This window comes from Megascapheus bottae, unplaced genomic scaffold (assembly GCF_031878675.1).
Source record: "Megascapheus bottae isolate mThoBot1 unplaced genomic scaffold, mThoBot2.hap1 H_3, whole genome shotgun sequence".
NCBI classification, from domain to species: domain Eukaryota; kingdom Metazoa; phylum Chordata; class Mammalia; order Rodentia; family Geomyidae; genus Megascapheus; species Megascapheus bottae.
Window position 1 is genome coordinate 641,509 of NW_028327860.1, and position 13,618 is coordinate 655,126.

The following is a 13,618-nucleotide window of genomic DNA, read 5'->3' on the forward strand; positions in this document are numbered from 1 at the left end:
AGCCAGGCGTATTTATAAACAAGGCCTTCTTCCTTTATTTGCTGCACTGACACAGTTTGATATTGCACAAGAGCAAATCATTTCATTAAAGCAAATAACATTTTCCAATTTGGTTTGGTTCTCGTAAACCCAGGGAGGGAAAAGACAGGACTTGGTTGCCAAGCTTCTCTTCCTGTAAATAAAAAGTCCAGTTGTTGTTGGACAGTGTGTGCATATTTCTGTGTCCTCTCATTCTCCATGGAAAGTCCAGGCAGGCAGAGCACACCTCTAAATTCCTCCTTTGTGTCCCAACAAGAGGAGGTGGCTCTGTGCCCTGTGTGCAGTCTGTTACTAACACCATTATGTAAAAGGGACCAGAGCATACAGCTCTTTTCTACTTGTGAAAGCCTAATTGAGCCGTAACTCCAAATGTAGCTGTAATTTTCCCCTCCCTTTAAAAAAATTATCTTCAAGCAGTGGCAGAAAGGGGCTTTTAATTCCATGTATCAGTTTATGGATCCAGTGCATCTTGATCAGTGTGACCCCTTCTGTCCTTCTCCCCCACTTATCCCAACCCAAGCCAGCCCCTTCAAGTCTCCTGGTTCCATTTCCACATCTGTACACTGAATATTATGCCTGTACTCTCCTGCCCTTCCCCTTTCCACCTGCCTCCCTCCCCTCTCCACTCCCCTGACAGATCAAGTCCCAGCATCCTGGTATCTGTTTTGTTAATCTGTAAATTAACTGTTCAGAGGGGTTAGACCTCTGGAATCCACCCTATATATAGCATACTTTTGTCAGTTTCCTATGTACATGCGCATATGACCCTGCATATATCTTCATGTATGTGTATAACTAAGATTTAACTTCAGCACATGAGAGAAAAATCACACCATTTATCTCTTTGGGCTTGACTTTGCTTAGTGTAATTTTTCTCAGGTTCATCCATTTCTTTGCAAACGCCATTCTTCCTAACGAGTGGTGGGTAGAAGGCCATCGTGCATGTATACCATATTTTCTTGACCTGCCCCTTCTGTCAAGGGGCATGTGAGCTGTGTGCATACCTTGGCTATGGTGAATCATAATAATAACATGTTAGTAGCAATACACATGGTTGTTGGAGTGGTTTTTAACCATATGCTGACTCGTAACCGTTTGGACAAATACCCAGGGGCGGTGTGGCTGGTCACGGGGTAGTTCTGTGCTCAGTGCTTGCCTTCCATAGTGTCCGCGCAAATTGGCATTCTCACCAGCGGTGTCCTAGAGTCCCTGTCCCCACATCCCTGCCAGCATCCCTGCCAGCTCCTACTTCTGATGAGCAGCCTGCATGGTGATGCACTCTCAGGGTTAATTGCGTTTGCATTTCCTATAAAGGAAATGTGTGTTTATTGGCCATTTTTACTGCGTCTCCTGACAGATGTCTATCTCCTTTGCCCATTTGGGTCATTAATTCTTTGGGGATTTAATTTTTTGAGATACTTACATATTCTGGATATGAAGCTCTTGTAGATATATAGTTGTCAAAAGCCTTCTCCCATTCTCTAGGCTCTTTCTAGCTTGGAGCTATGTCCTTTGTTGCAATCCCTCTTGTTAATTCTCCCTCCTACTTGTTGGGCTTCTGAAATTCCACTCAGAAAAACCTGCCTATGTCAATAAGTTCTAAAGTTTCTCCTACACCTTCCTATTGTTGTTTCATTCTTTCTGGCCTCACCCTGAGGTCTTTAATCCATTTGGAATTGATAGTTATACAGAGACAGACAAGGGTCCAGTATCAGTCTTCTGTGTATGGGTGTCCGGTTTTCCCATCACCATTTATTGAAGAGACTGTCTTCCCTCCCCCACCCCCACTCCCAACATAAGCTTTTGGCTCCCTTGTCAAATCTCAAGTAGCTATACCTAGATGAGTTTATTTCAAGGTCTTTGAGCTTGTTTCGTTATCTCTGGTTCTGTGTTTGTGCCAATAACAATCTTTTTGTTACTGTTTGTTTTGTATGAAATTTAAAGCCTGGAATTGTGATGCCTCTAAAACGTAACTATAACTTCAAAAGAAAACATGGCACCTATCGTGTTGTATTCAAGTAACCAATGGTAATAAAAATTTCAAACTTCACCTACTATGTGTGCTCTGAACCCATCTGCCAAGAGTCTGTACCAGGTCATTCTGTATTGCTTGAGAAAAATCGCTAATGGAGCATACTAGGAGTTGATTGTTTTATTTGAATCAAAAAACAAAAAAACAAAAAAACAGCCATAGTCTACTGGGCCAGCTAAGGCAGAACAGGAGTGGCTAGACTCCATTGGCCCTATCCCCAAAAGAACCAGAACAGAAAGGGCTGGCGGCCTGGCCCAGGGGCAGAGCACCTGCCTAGCAAATGTGAAGCCCCAAGCTCAAACCCCAGTACTGTCAAAAATAAAATCCCAGAGTGTACCTTTCTAACATGTTATAAATAATTAGTTGTGTTCAAGTTGCCCGCTTAGTGGTCAACAGAGACTAACACAGTACAAGTGTTTATCGGGTTCTGCTATTCTTTTTCTCTATCTCTGTCTCCATATCTCCCTCCTCCCATTCTTCCTTCACCTTCTCTTCTTTCCCCCCATCTCATCTTCCTCCTCTTCTTCTTGCTTTCTGGATAAGGTAAATGCTATCTGCATTTAGCAGTCAAAAGACACCAAGTCAGCTTGTTCTGATTTGTTCTGCCTGAACACTGCTACCATCTTGCCTTCAGTCCCCACCAGTCTCCAGAAACAGGCTCCCCACCCTGCTCTAGCTGGGACTAAGCTTGCCTGGGACAGTCAGGCTGCCAGGAGCCCTTTCCCACAGGGAATTGTGCAACACTGGAATTTTTTCTGAGAGTGTGACCAGGCACAGAGCTGCAGTTCTAGCCAGCACGAGCCCTGTTGGACCCTTCCCTCTGTCAGCCAGTCCGTGACCAATGAGGGGTGATTTCCCTGGTCACTCGGCCCCAGCTCAGCAGTTCCTGGAATGAACCTGGGTCAGGGACATAGGAAACCAGAAATCCCACTTTCTTTTTCTTTTTTACCAGTCCTGGGGCTTGAGCTCTAGACCTGGCCACTGTCGCCAGGCTTCTTTGACTCAAGGCTGGTGCTCTGCCACTTGAACCACAGTGCCACTTCTGCCTTTTTCTGAGTAGTTTCTTGCCCAGGGCTAACTTTGAACAGCAGTCCTCAGGTCTCAGCCTCCTGAGTAGTTAGGACCACAAGCGTGAGCCACTGGCACCAAGCTCCAGATTCTAATTTGTCATCTGCTTTTGCTCCAGTCCTAATGTCTGAAACGTGGGTTCACACTCTAATCCTCCACCTAGAGTCGGACTTGAGGAATAGTTGTAATTTTCCAGAATGCCACCCCGTGCTGCACTACACATATTGGCATACAGTTGATCTCTTACATTCCTTTTTTCTTTTATGGCAGTTCTGGGTTTAAACTTGGACTTGCCCTTGATAGGCCAGTACCACACCACTGCACCAAGCCTCTACTCTTTCACACAGTAGAGATTCTTGGGAGCAGCTTTGTCCAGTCAAAGGGACTATACACATCTGAACTCTTTCCTGACACATTACTTTGAGACAATTCTAAAGGAAGTGATAGTAGAGTTGACATCTCCAGTAACGACTTTTAATTTCAACTGGCACAAATAAGCCAATAAGCCATTGTTTGAATATTATCCTCAAGTCTCAACGGTGGCTCTGACTTCAACAGCTATGTTGCAACATTCCTTGTCCTTAAATTATTCCAGGCTATAGAAGAAAGAAAAGAAAGAAAACCATGTGAACAAGTAGTAAATGCAGCCTGTTTAATGATCCAAATATAGATACCAGCTTAGACTTGAATTTTATATTCAGAACATGAAAAACAGAATCTCCATTTGAAAGTTCTCTGATACTACAGATTGTACTTGGAATATCCTTAAACAAAAGACAAGATATCTCAGGGGCCATTTCTCTGCACACGTGAATTGTTGAAGAAGTTTGGCAGTTCTAGCTGTCACTATATTATCACAACTGTAATGCTGGTGTTTTCATAGGAGTTGAAGTAAAGGCATACTTCCCCCCTTGTCAAGCTCCTTGCTTGTATGTGTGAAGGGGGGCGCTTTGTAAAATGTAGCAACATCAGAAGGCAAATTTGTTCTGAGCCTTTGATTATCTTGGAAACACAGAAATCCCTAAGGAAAAGGGACATTTCTCCAGCTGCCAAACTCCTGGCCCCATCCAGGTCAGAACCCTTGAGGCAGTTTGTCCCTTACAGGACGTGAGGTATGGTTTCACAGTGACTGAGCTGCCTGCGTGCCCACAGACGTGTTGGCAGACCCCTGAGATGATCAGAAAGGCAGAGCTTTGGCCCTATGCGGGGCTCTGTTACCTGGGCCATGACCATGTAGGCTCCACACAGCACCTTGGATAACTGGACGGCCACCCGGAGAAGACAGACGAGGACTTGAAGCCCGCTGAGAGCCATGAGGGCACAGAACAAGACGATGTTCCACTCCACCACATGGGCAGGTTCCAGACACCGGCTCCACACACTAGGGTCTGTAAGGAAACTGAGGCAGGAGGGAGTCACTGGGAAATTCAGCCGTGTTACCAGGAGGGTGGGCAATAGGAATACGCCTTTCGGGTGGGGACACCGAGGCGCTAAGCAGCATGATGAATCACTGCGTCTGACAAGCCACTCTGATCGCAGACAGGGCACTCCAGATGCTTCTTACAGGACAGAACCTCTCGCTGCAGGCTCTCAGAGGACCCCAGACACAGTCATGTGACTGTGCTGAATAACAGATAGCCAGACCACACCCTCCGCCCCGAGCTCTCCTGTCCTCCTCACTCCTGATCTGTGTCTCCCCTCTCCCTCTTCTCTTCTTTCTTCTCCCTTTTCTTCCTTTCCTACTCTCTAAGGCTCCTGGAGACTCGAGCACCAGAAGTTCTCCATATAATTGGTGGTCTGCTCTTGGGGTAGAGAGTACTGAGTGTGAGTGGTCAGTGCTCCGGGGTGGGGTGGGGAATACTGAGTGTGCATGGCTAGCACTCCAGAGTGGTGTGGGGAGTACCGAGTGGCCAGCACTCTGGGGTGGTATAGGACCTGTGCACAGATTCCGGCTCTCTAGGTTGCTCCTGTGATGTCAGCCTTCTGATCCAGGCCTCCTCTGGAGCCCCTCTGCCACTCCTGGCTCCCCCACAGCAAGCCAGGTCCTGGCTCCCGGCCTGCCCTGCTCTGTCCACCCTCCCTGGTCTGCCCGGATGTCCCCCTGCTGCCAGAGCCTGGAATGGCACTGCCACAGGCACCAGACTCCTCTCGGCCAAGACCTCCACACATAGTGCAGGCCACAGACAACCCCGGAGTATGGATGTGCTGGTCCCAGGCTCCAGCATCTTCCACACCACAGAGCCCACCAAAGCCAAATCAGGCCCTCTCCACGGCCCCCAGAAGAGGGGCCTGGAAGAAATAAACCATCTGGACGCCACCGGCCCACACCATGGATGGGCTGAGCTCAGGCCTGGCATACTGGGGTCTGTGAGCTGGCAGGGCCCCTTACCGCCCTGCGGTATCTTCCAACGCGTAGCCCCAGCCTCCATGCGTGCGGCAGTACGGGCCTTGGAGGAGACCCACAGCCGAGATGGCCAGGCAGTACCCAGAGGAAGCCACGCCGAGGACCGAGAAGACGACGGACAGCAAGGTCTAGACAGAAGCAGAAAGGGTTCGGGCCTGGTGACAAGTGGCCGTTTGGCCCCTCCTCCCAGCCATCCACATCCACCCCAGGCAGGTTGTGCCAAATACAGCCAGGAAACAAAGCCCAAGCCCATCTCCTCCTCCCAGGAGCTTGAATCTGGGGCCTTGTGTTTGCTGGATAAGGACTTGAGCCCCACCACAAGCCCTGCTTGCTTTAGAGTCGTGTACTGGGCCAACTCTGGCCTTGGTCCTGTGCCTCCATGTAGCTGGGGATACGAGTGTGACCTCCACACCTGGCTTCTTTGTTGAGAGGGGAATCGCACTAACCATCATCCTGAACAGCCTCCCACCATCACCTTCCCAACCTCTGCCTTTTGAGTAGCTGGGATCACCGTGTGCACCAGCAGACCCAGTTGGCTCTTCCAATGCATTCTAAAGTAACAGGTTGTTTGCCATCTCCTAGAGGAAGCTAGAAACTAGCCAGCTCCCTATGGGTTTTTTTTATTTTGGAACTTTGGTGTCGTGATGGACCCGCCTATAGCTCTTCCCCGAGAAGGGCAATCCTGTAAAGCAGTGACAAGCTTCCGGCCGCTCCTGTGCATTAGTGAGGATGGCATCTTCACACAGAGGAATCTGGGGTTGGGGGGAAGGTGAGGAGCTATCAGGTCTTAGCCTAGGTGTTTGTCCTCATGGCATTGAGGAGGGGTTGTGAGCACTATGCACAGACAGATGGGCACGGGGGAGCCTCCCGGGCCAGGTGGTGACCTTTGTCCTCCAGGATCAGGGTGTCCTTCAGACATGTGTCCACACAGCTGCCCTTTCCATTTTGTAATTAGCAAACACTGCCAGAGCAGTACTCGGAGACAGTGTCACAGTGCCTTTCCTGACCTCTCTGTGTGGCCCCCAGCGCCAGGAATCCCACGTCTGCATTATGATGCTACTGTTCCTCTGTGTTTTGTATTTGTAGCTGGAGAACGTCCATTCCATAGCTCTGTCTCCTTAGCAGCTGTCTTTTTGTCTCATTGTGGACTTCTTGATAAAATAATTCAGCTGCTGGCGAGTTCTCAAGTGGTCTTGTCTTGGCCAGTAGGACTATGTCTTAAAGTGAGTTCTTTGACGTGGCTTTGAACTCACCCTGTCCTAGACCTGGCGGTTTTCTCACAAAGCGTAAAATGGTATTTTGCTTGATCAAATACGATTTTGTTACCTTGCTCATCACTGAGTGGAAATAGTGTCTAGACAAGGAGATGCTGACAAAAGGGAAAACCTCCATCTCTCAGTCACTTCCCAGAAGTCTTCAACACCTCCATGGTGGGGTTTAAGATAATGTGAACTTGGGAAGGGTGGGTGGGAGGCGAGAGTTGCAACATCATCAGGCAAGAGTCCACATCGGCCAGGTAGAGAGCTGGGGCCTCAAGTTTCCCAACTTACACACTCGAATTTGGCCTACCAGAGGTGTCCTCTGTGTGATTTCAGTGGAAGTAATTGCCAGGCTTTTATAACTGAGAATTGGTACATTAAGTATCCACGTTCTGCTCTCCATTAAAAACTGACAACAGTCCAGCCTGGTAACCCTGGTGGGGGTCACCCTTGGCTGGACCCCTCTGTGGCCCCTGGGCAGTCCACTCTGACGAAGCCCACGGCTGTCCTGCCTGAGGGGGTTGGTGAAGAAGGGCATCTGCTCTTGCACTCCTGTTGTACAAAAGCACAGCAGGGAGCCCTGGTATCCTCACTCCCTTCCTCTGCTCTCCCCCAAAATGTGACAGCCTTCTTCTCCAATGCTGACAGTGAGACCTGCTCAGACTTTTCTAACAGCCAGGGTACTAGAGACGCTGAAATTTCATCTGTTATGCAGTCAATGACACAGGCACTTGTCTTCTAGAATTTTCCTGAGTATGGTGGCATAGATTTGTACTTTGGAAACTCTTCCATAAATATACTACAAACAGCTATGGGAGGGTGCCTGAGTAGGGGACACACACACACACACACACACACACACACACATACACGCACACAGAATTTGTTCAGATTTTCCTCTTCTCCTCCCTTAAGGCCACAATGCTAAATTAAATAGCTAACAGAGTTTTCCCATAGCAGCCAGCCATTGAAGATGCTGGCTTGCCATCTTGGTGAGGTACAACCCCAGCCCCTGGGCTGGCCATTCCATCTTGAGTAAACATTAAATTTCCTGAGGGGAGGGAAAATTATTAAAACTCCACACCCAGGCTCTACCCCAGAACCACTGAGGCAAGGACCCCAGGGTGGGGCAACAGTTTCTGCCCCAGACTTGGGTAAGGGAGGCTCTCTTTGGGCCACAGTACCTTGTATGTAGGATAGGAGGGACCTCTGGGACAGGGGCCACGGCTCTAGGTTGGGGTGACGGAGTGGGTGATGGAACCTGGCCGCCTCCCCGTGTCTGACTGAGGGGAGGAGAATGTGGCCCGTCGCCCAGCCAGGGTCGGGTCTCACCGTGTAGCCTTCACTGCAGTTCTCACTGGGGCAGCAGCGGTAGTTGTAACCCTTGTCCAACACAAGGAGCACTGCGGCTACCACGAGCATCTAGAGGGAGCAGAGAGCCAAGGTCAGCACAGAGGTCAGAGGTAGAGCTCTGGCCCACTGGCACTCCTGTTAGGAGCAGAATCCCTCCCCAGGGAGTCTGCAGCCTTCTGCCCTCCGCCCTCGGGGCTCAGGGATGGAGGTGAGAGACCTGGCCCCTGTGCAGCTCGCCAGCCTCCCCTCAGAGGCAAAGCCTCTGACTCCCAAGTGTGTCTCCCCCCGCCCAAACCCAGAGAACTCTTCCCATCCTGCCTGCCTCCCTCTCTTCCCATCCTCGTGACACCAGTTCTGGCTAAGGCAGTCCCAGAGTTACTTCATACCCTAGGTTTCACACCATGGTCATAGTAGTCTAGGCAGTTTTGTTGTGTCTTTTCTCACTCTGTGTGGAAGGACACGCATTCTTACAGTGCTGTACCTGCGTAGTTACATGTACACTGCTGTATACAGTGACAGGCTCCGGGCAGGCTGCTGTGTCTAGTTGGTTCCTATTGTAAATAATGCTTGCTACCACAAACATTGAGGCATCACTTATTTTCCTGGGCAACCAAGTCAAGGAACATGAGCAATTTTGGGGGTGGGATGGGGAAAATCTTCTTATCTGTCATACCAGACTCCTCCACAGAAAACCAGTTAGACCCTGCCAACAGTCCTCATGATGTAGCAGTTACACAGAAGGCCTACAGCACTGGGTACAGATGTTTTATGGTTTACTCATTTAATATATCAAACAAAATGAAATCAGAGATGATTTCCAACATGATCATTCACATAGTAAAACTGAATGCCCACATAGCTTTGTGATGGGTTACACCGGGGTCCCCTCTATACAACCCCCTTCCCCCGGGTGGTTAGCTAACAGGGCGGTGCGTGGCTTTCACAAATAAGACACACCGACGTGTGCATGCCTCTGAGCCACCAGTGTGACTTACTGTCAGTTAGTTTGTTCTTAATGAGCACAGACAGGGAAAAAGCCCTGAGAGATCTCGCCATTGATAACCTCCATGCATAGTGAGAAAGTGCAGGTGGTTCAATACATTTGTCATCACAAGTCACTAGTTTCTGAGTGACATCCACTCTCTGTCCCGGGTACTTCGGGTGATTCTGTTTAATCACCCTGAAAAGTAAATTTTGCCCGTCACATTTTAAAAAGGAGAAGACTTAAAAGTTGTGTTTGTTTTTTCAGTAACTTTCTCAGGAGGGAGCATAGACTCAAGGCAGCTTTATGTGAGTTGTCCATCGCTGGTTTTCCCTTCTTTCCCATCCTCCCTGCTGCTGCCACCACCCACCCTGAAGAAGGTGTGCCCAGGAGGAAAACAGCTCCACAAGATGAGCTAGTTAAGCTGGCACGTGCCAAGTGTTCTAGATCCTTACAGCATCGTGCTCATCCGGGCCGGAGGTCCTCAGACACTCATCAGGACTCATTTCCTATGTCTCAGTAGCTTCTTGAAAACAAAGTAGACCCCCAACCCTAAAGCCTACCTCCCCCCACCCGGCCCTGCCTCACCCACCTTCCAGTCCTCAAGCTCCTGACATTTAATGGAATCATTTCTATAATTTCTCCGTCACCCAGTGCTAAGAAGCAACGCCCATCCTGCAATCCCGCCTCCCAAGCCTACTTACCAAGACACCGGAGAAGCAGATGCCTTCAAAGTACCACACGTGGTTGTGGAGGGTGTTGTCGGTGGCCGCAGAGGCAGCCTGCCCATTTGGGAAATACAGCAAGATGTTCACAGTCACACTCCAGAGGGCCAGGGGAACCAGCAGGGCACTGAGGCAGGCCTCACACCTCCGAGACCCCATCCCGCCCTGCCGAGAGCCTGCAGGTCCCGAGCATGTACACGTCACACACAGCTCACTCTCTTCCTGTCTGCCGGCCTGTCTGTGTGTCCAGTCTGCCTGCTCGTCCGCTTGTCTGTCTTCTCTCCTCCCTTACCTACTGCTTTCTGGGGGCCCAGCTCTTCACTTCGTGCTGTGGGGAGCCTGGCCTTGGAGGGTGGCTGCGGTGTCCGTATAGGATCGCGGTGTGGAATGGGGACTGGCCCTTAAGAGAACAATAGGGGCTGAGGGACAGCTGAAGAGCCGAGCTGGTCCTCATCCTGTGCCAGAGGAAGGCAGGCCTCTGGCCGCATTCTCCTCTCCGTGACACTGAGGATGGAGCCCTGAGGATGTGAAGACGGAAGTTGGGGCTGGGGGCAGGAATCCGAGCTGGCTCATTCCGCACAGAGTGGAGACGGGGCTAAAGAGACGCAGCAAGGAAGCTCATACGTGAGCGGGAGGCTCGTCAAAGCACCCTGGCCTTTTAGGACACATGCAGACATGCACGCACACCTGCATGCATATGCGTGTGCACAGTACACACACGAACTATTTACAAATGAGAAGGGGCACAGGGCTGGGAGGGGAGGACACAGGTGATAGCAGTTCAGCACACCTCCCCTCCTAAGAGCTCACATCTGCCACCTCTTCCTCTTGGAACATAGTGCCAGGCAGGAAGGCATGCCTCGCTTACTGCTAAGGGGAGAGGGAGAGAGGGTGGCCCATTGGGCGGGGACTGTGTGAGCTTTGGGTCTGGAGCATGGATTGGGAATTCCCCCTTCCAGATATCTGCCAGAAGTGTAAAGGGTCCGGTGACCAGACAAGGGTGGTGGGAAGGAAGCCGGGCCCTAGTGTGTTATAGACCCCACGGGCACTGTGGGAAGGCATTGAGGGCTAGGGTAACCTGGTTTGCACGCCTGCTGTTGGGTCCCTCCTTGACTTCCTCTCCGTAAGTCTCGGCTTCCTCCATGGTGAAATGACGCCTTTCCCAAAGAAACAAGGAAGGGCTGTGTGTAAAAGCCATATGGGGTGCACAGGCAGCCAGTGTCAGGGAGAGACTGAGCCCAGGGCAGACCCTCAGCCACCGTGTTCTACCCGGCCCGGAAGGCTCCTTCAATCAGAACACAGCCGAGGAGCATAGCTGTCAGTTGATACAGAGGTCAGAAGGAAGTCTGTTTACTTGTTCTGGCCCATACCCCAAGTGCAGGAGAATCACAAAATCTGGAAGTCTTGATCCCACAAATATCCGCATTTCGTGTGTTACTTCCCCCCCCCCCCCAGCCCATGAGAACCATTCAGGAGAACAGCATCTTATTTTTATAAGAATAACCTAAGGCTGGGCACAGTGGGTCCCACCTGCAATCCTAGTTACTTAGGAAAGTAGATAGAAGTGAAGAAAGAAAGTGGAGGGAGCAGGTGCTGCTGGGGGAGGGAGGGATGGGGCAAGGGGAGGGGAGCCGGGGGGCCAGGGGGCCGGGGTGGGAGGCAGGGGGCCTAGGCACCCACAGGGACACCGCTGGGGACATTCTTGGTCTTCGCTTTGGTTTTGTTTGGGGGTCTAGTTCCTGCACATGAACGAAACCACAGGACATTCGTCTTTGTGAGGCAGGCTTATATGGCCAACACGGCCATCTCTGGTTCCTTCCGTTTTCTCGCAAATGACATCCGTCTTTGGGACTGGATAGTGCTCCCTCGTGTGTATGCACCCATGCCTTGAGGTTCTTTAAATTTGAGCACAGACTGGTTTCAGTGTAACCACGGCAAGCGGGCTTCGGCAGGGAGGCTGAGGGCCTGTGTGTGTGTGGGGGGGGGCCCTCTGGGAGTCAGCTGGCGGCGGTCTCGGGGTGGCTGTGGGGGCCTGGGTGCCAGAGCCCCTGCCTAGATAGGCAAGAAGTGTCTGCCTTGGGAAAGGGGTCAGGCAAGGGCCTTGTGTGGCTGCTCCCAACGTTACAGCTGTGCAGTTAGGAAGCCTGGGGGTCGTCATGCACAGCCAGCTTTCATTTGGAAGCCTTTGAGCAAAGCAAAGAGTGAAGGAAGAGAAGAGAAAAGGGAAGTGGAGGGTTTCTTCGACTTTGGTCGTCTTAATGAAACTATCTGACAAAGTTCTTCAGGTCCCGAGGACCCAGACACGGGCTTCATTCCGTTCCTGAGAAAACTGTCTTAACCGGATAAAAGAGAACATCCTGAGAGCCACTTCCCTGCAGCAGGGCCCAGCTGTCCCTTGGGGAAGAGGGAAGCGCCACTGGGCTGCGTTGCCTTCCTGTTTTCCAGAGGGCCCCGGCTCAGGAAATCTGCAGGATACCTGCTGCCAGGGGTTCTGTCAACTGCAATCAGAGGAAACGCCATCTAAAATAGCTTGGGTGTGCAGCCTCTGGGCTCGTCTGCCACCTGGCACCAGCCCCAGGGCCACAAGGAAGGAGGAAGATTCTGAAATAAGTTCAACCCAAAAAAAATAATAAAAACTGCCACTGCAAAAGATAAGAACAGCCACAGAGGGAGTGTTCAGAGAGAATTTCTCCCCGAAAGCTCAAAGCAGATGAACTTCCTACTTCCTGCTGGCCTGGCCAAGGACAGGAAGTCTGGGTCAGGGGTGCATGTAGGGACCCTGTGGGAGGCAGTGTTTGCGGCCCACAGCTGTGTAAACATGGACGCTGCTGTCCTCCTGAGGTTATCTGCCCTTCTTTCTCTAACATCACCTGCCCCCGAGTGCCAGGGGAGCGTAGGGTTATCTGAAATGTCTGCCTTGTTGGCTGATAGGCCAAAATGCCAACGCAGCCCTATTCAGAGCTCTGCCCACCCACCCCGTAGTGCAGGATGGCCAGTCTCCTGTGCCCTCAGCTCTGCCCTGTGGGGGTGGGGGTGGGCAGCCCCGGGGACAGCACTTGGAGGGGTCTCCACATGAGGACCCGGCAGCGGGGCCACCACGGGCTCTGCAGTCCAGGAAGCTCAGCTAGGCCTTGCCGGACAGACAGCAGCGGCAGGACACGTGGAGGCAGACATGGGGGACGTTAGGGGGCATCAACAGAGTGGTGCAGGAGTTTTAGAATGCAGGTGTTGGTAAAGAGGGGGAGGAGCAGGAGGAGGAGTCACTTCAGAGGGACAGGAAACCAGCCACAAGTGACACAATAGGAAGTCCCTCTGGGTTTGATCTCCAATGCTCTTTACAGTGCCTTTTCAACTTTCCTGATTTTTTTCTAAAAACTTATATAAAAGATGGGTGGGGAGAAAAAAATGCCTGGGTAGCCATCCCCTTGTTCTACCCCCAAATTCAAAGGGGTGCTCTCCCCGCTAGGATTCACAGTAGCAGGTCCATGTTCTTCCCAAACAGCTAGAAAGTCTGCAGAACCCAACACTGGCTCCCTGTGGAGGCCCTGTGCTGTCCCCTGCTGGCAGAGGAAAGCAGAGAACAGCAGGGCGGGTTCTCGACTGATGACAGGCAGCAAACCCATCCCACCCCCGTATCTAGGCCTGGGGTGGGGCTGGCAGGACTCAGAGAGGAGAGTAGCTTCCTGGTCACCTGATCTGTGGACAGCTTGATGGAGGAAGGACATGGAGAAGCATCTGTCATGACACCTTGCCTCC

The 13,618-nt window shown here is 51.2% G+C and overlaps 1 protein-coding gene across 1 annotated transcript; it reads right to left on the minus strand.

Moving 5' to 3' along the window:
- Window positions 1-3,611: 3,611 nt before the first annotated feature.
- On the minus strand, window positions 3,612-10,354 carry LOC150038934 (transmembrane 4 L6 family member 18-like). The gene is made up of 5 exons (XM_090328205.1): window positions 9,842-10,354; window positions 8,135-8,224; window positions 5,529-5,671; window positions 4,358-4,538; window positions 3,612-3,735 (listed from the first exon to the last, which is right to left on the minus strand). Exons 1-5 carry the CDS (start codon window positions 10,019-10,021, stop codon window positions 3,721-3,723), a joined length of 609 nt encoding a protein of 202 aa, XP_090184331.1. The 5' UTR covers window positions 10,022-10,354; the 3' UTR covers window positions 3,612-3,720.
- Window positions 10,355-13,618: the final 3,264 nt, after the last annotated feature.

What these genes read in the sequence shown, in the direction of transcription:
- LOC150038934 (XM_090328205.1), bottom strand. Translation starts at nt 10,021, where the DNA reads ATGGGGTCTCGGAGGTGTGAGGCCTGCCTCAGTGCCCTGCTGGTTCCC. An exon ending in ACTGCAGTGAAGGCTACACG is followed by an intron (nt 5,672 to 8,134) that starts GTGAGACCCGAC and finishes GCTTCTGTCTAG; the next exon opens with ACCTTGCTGTCCGTCGTCTT. An exon ending in TTGGAAGATACCGCAGGGCG is followed by an intron (nt 4,539 to 5,528) that starts GTAAGGGGCCCT and finishes CTCCTGCCTCAG; the next exon opens with TTTCCTTACAGACCCTAGTG.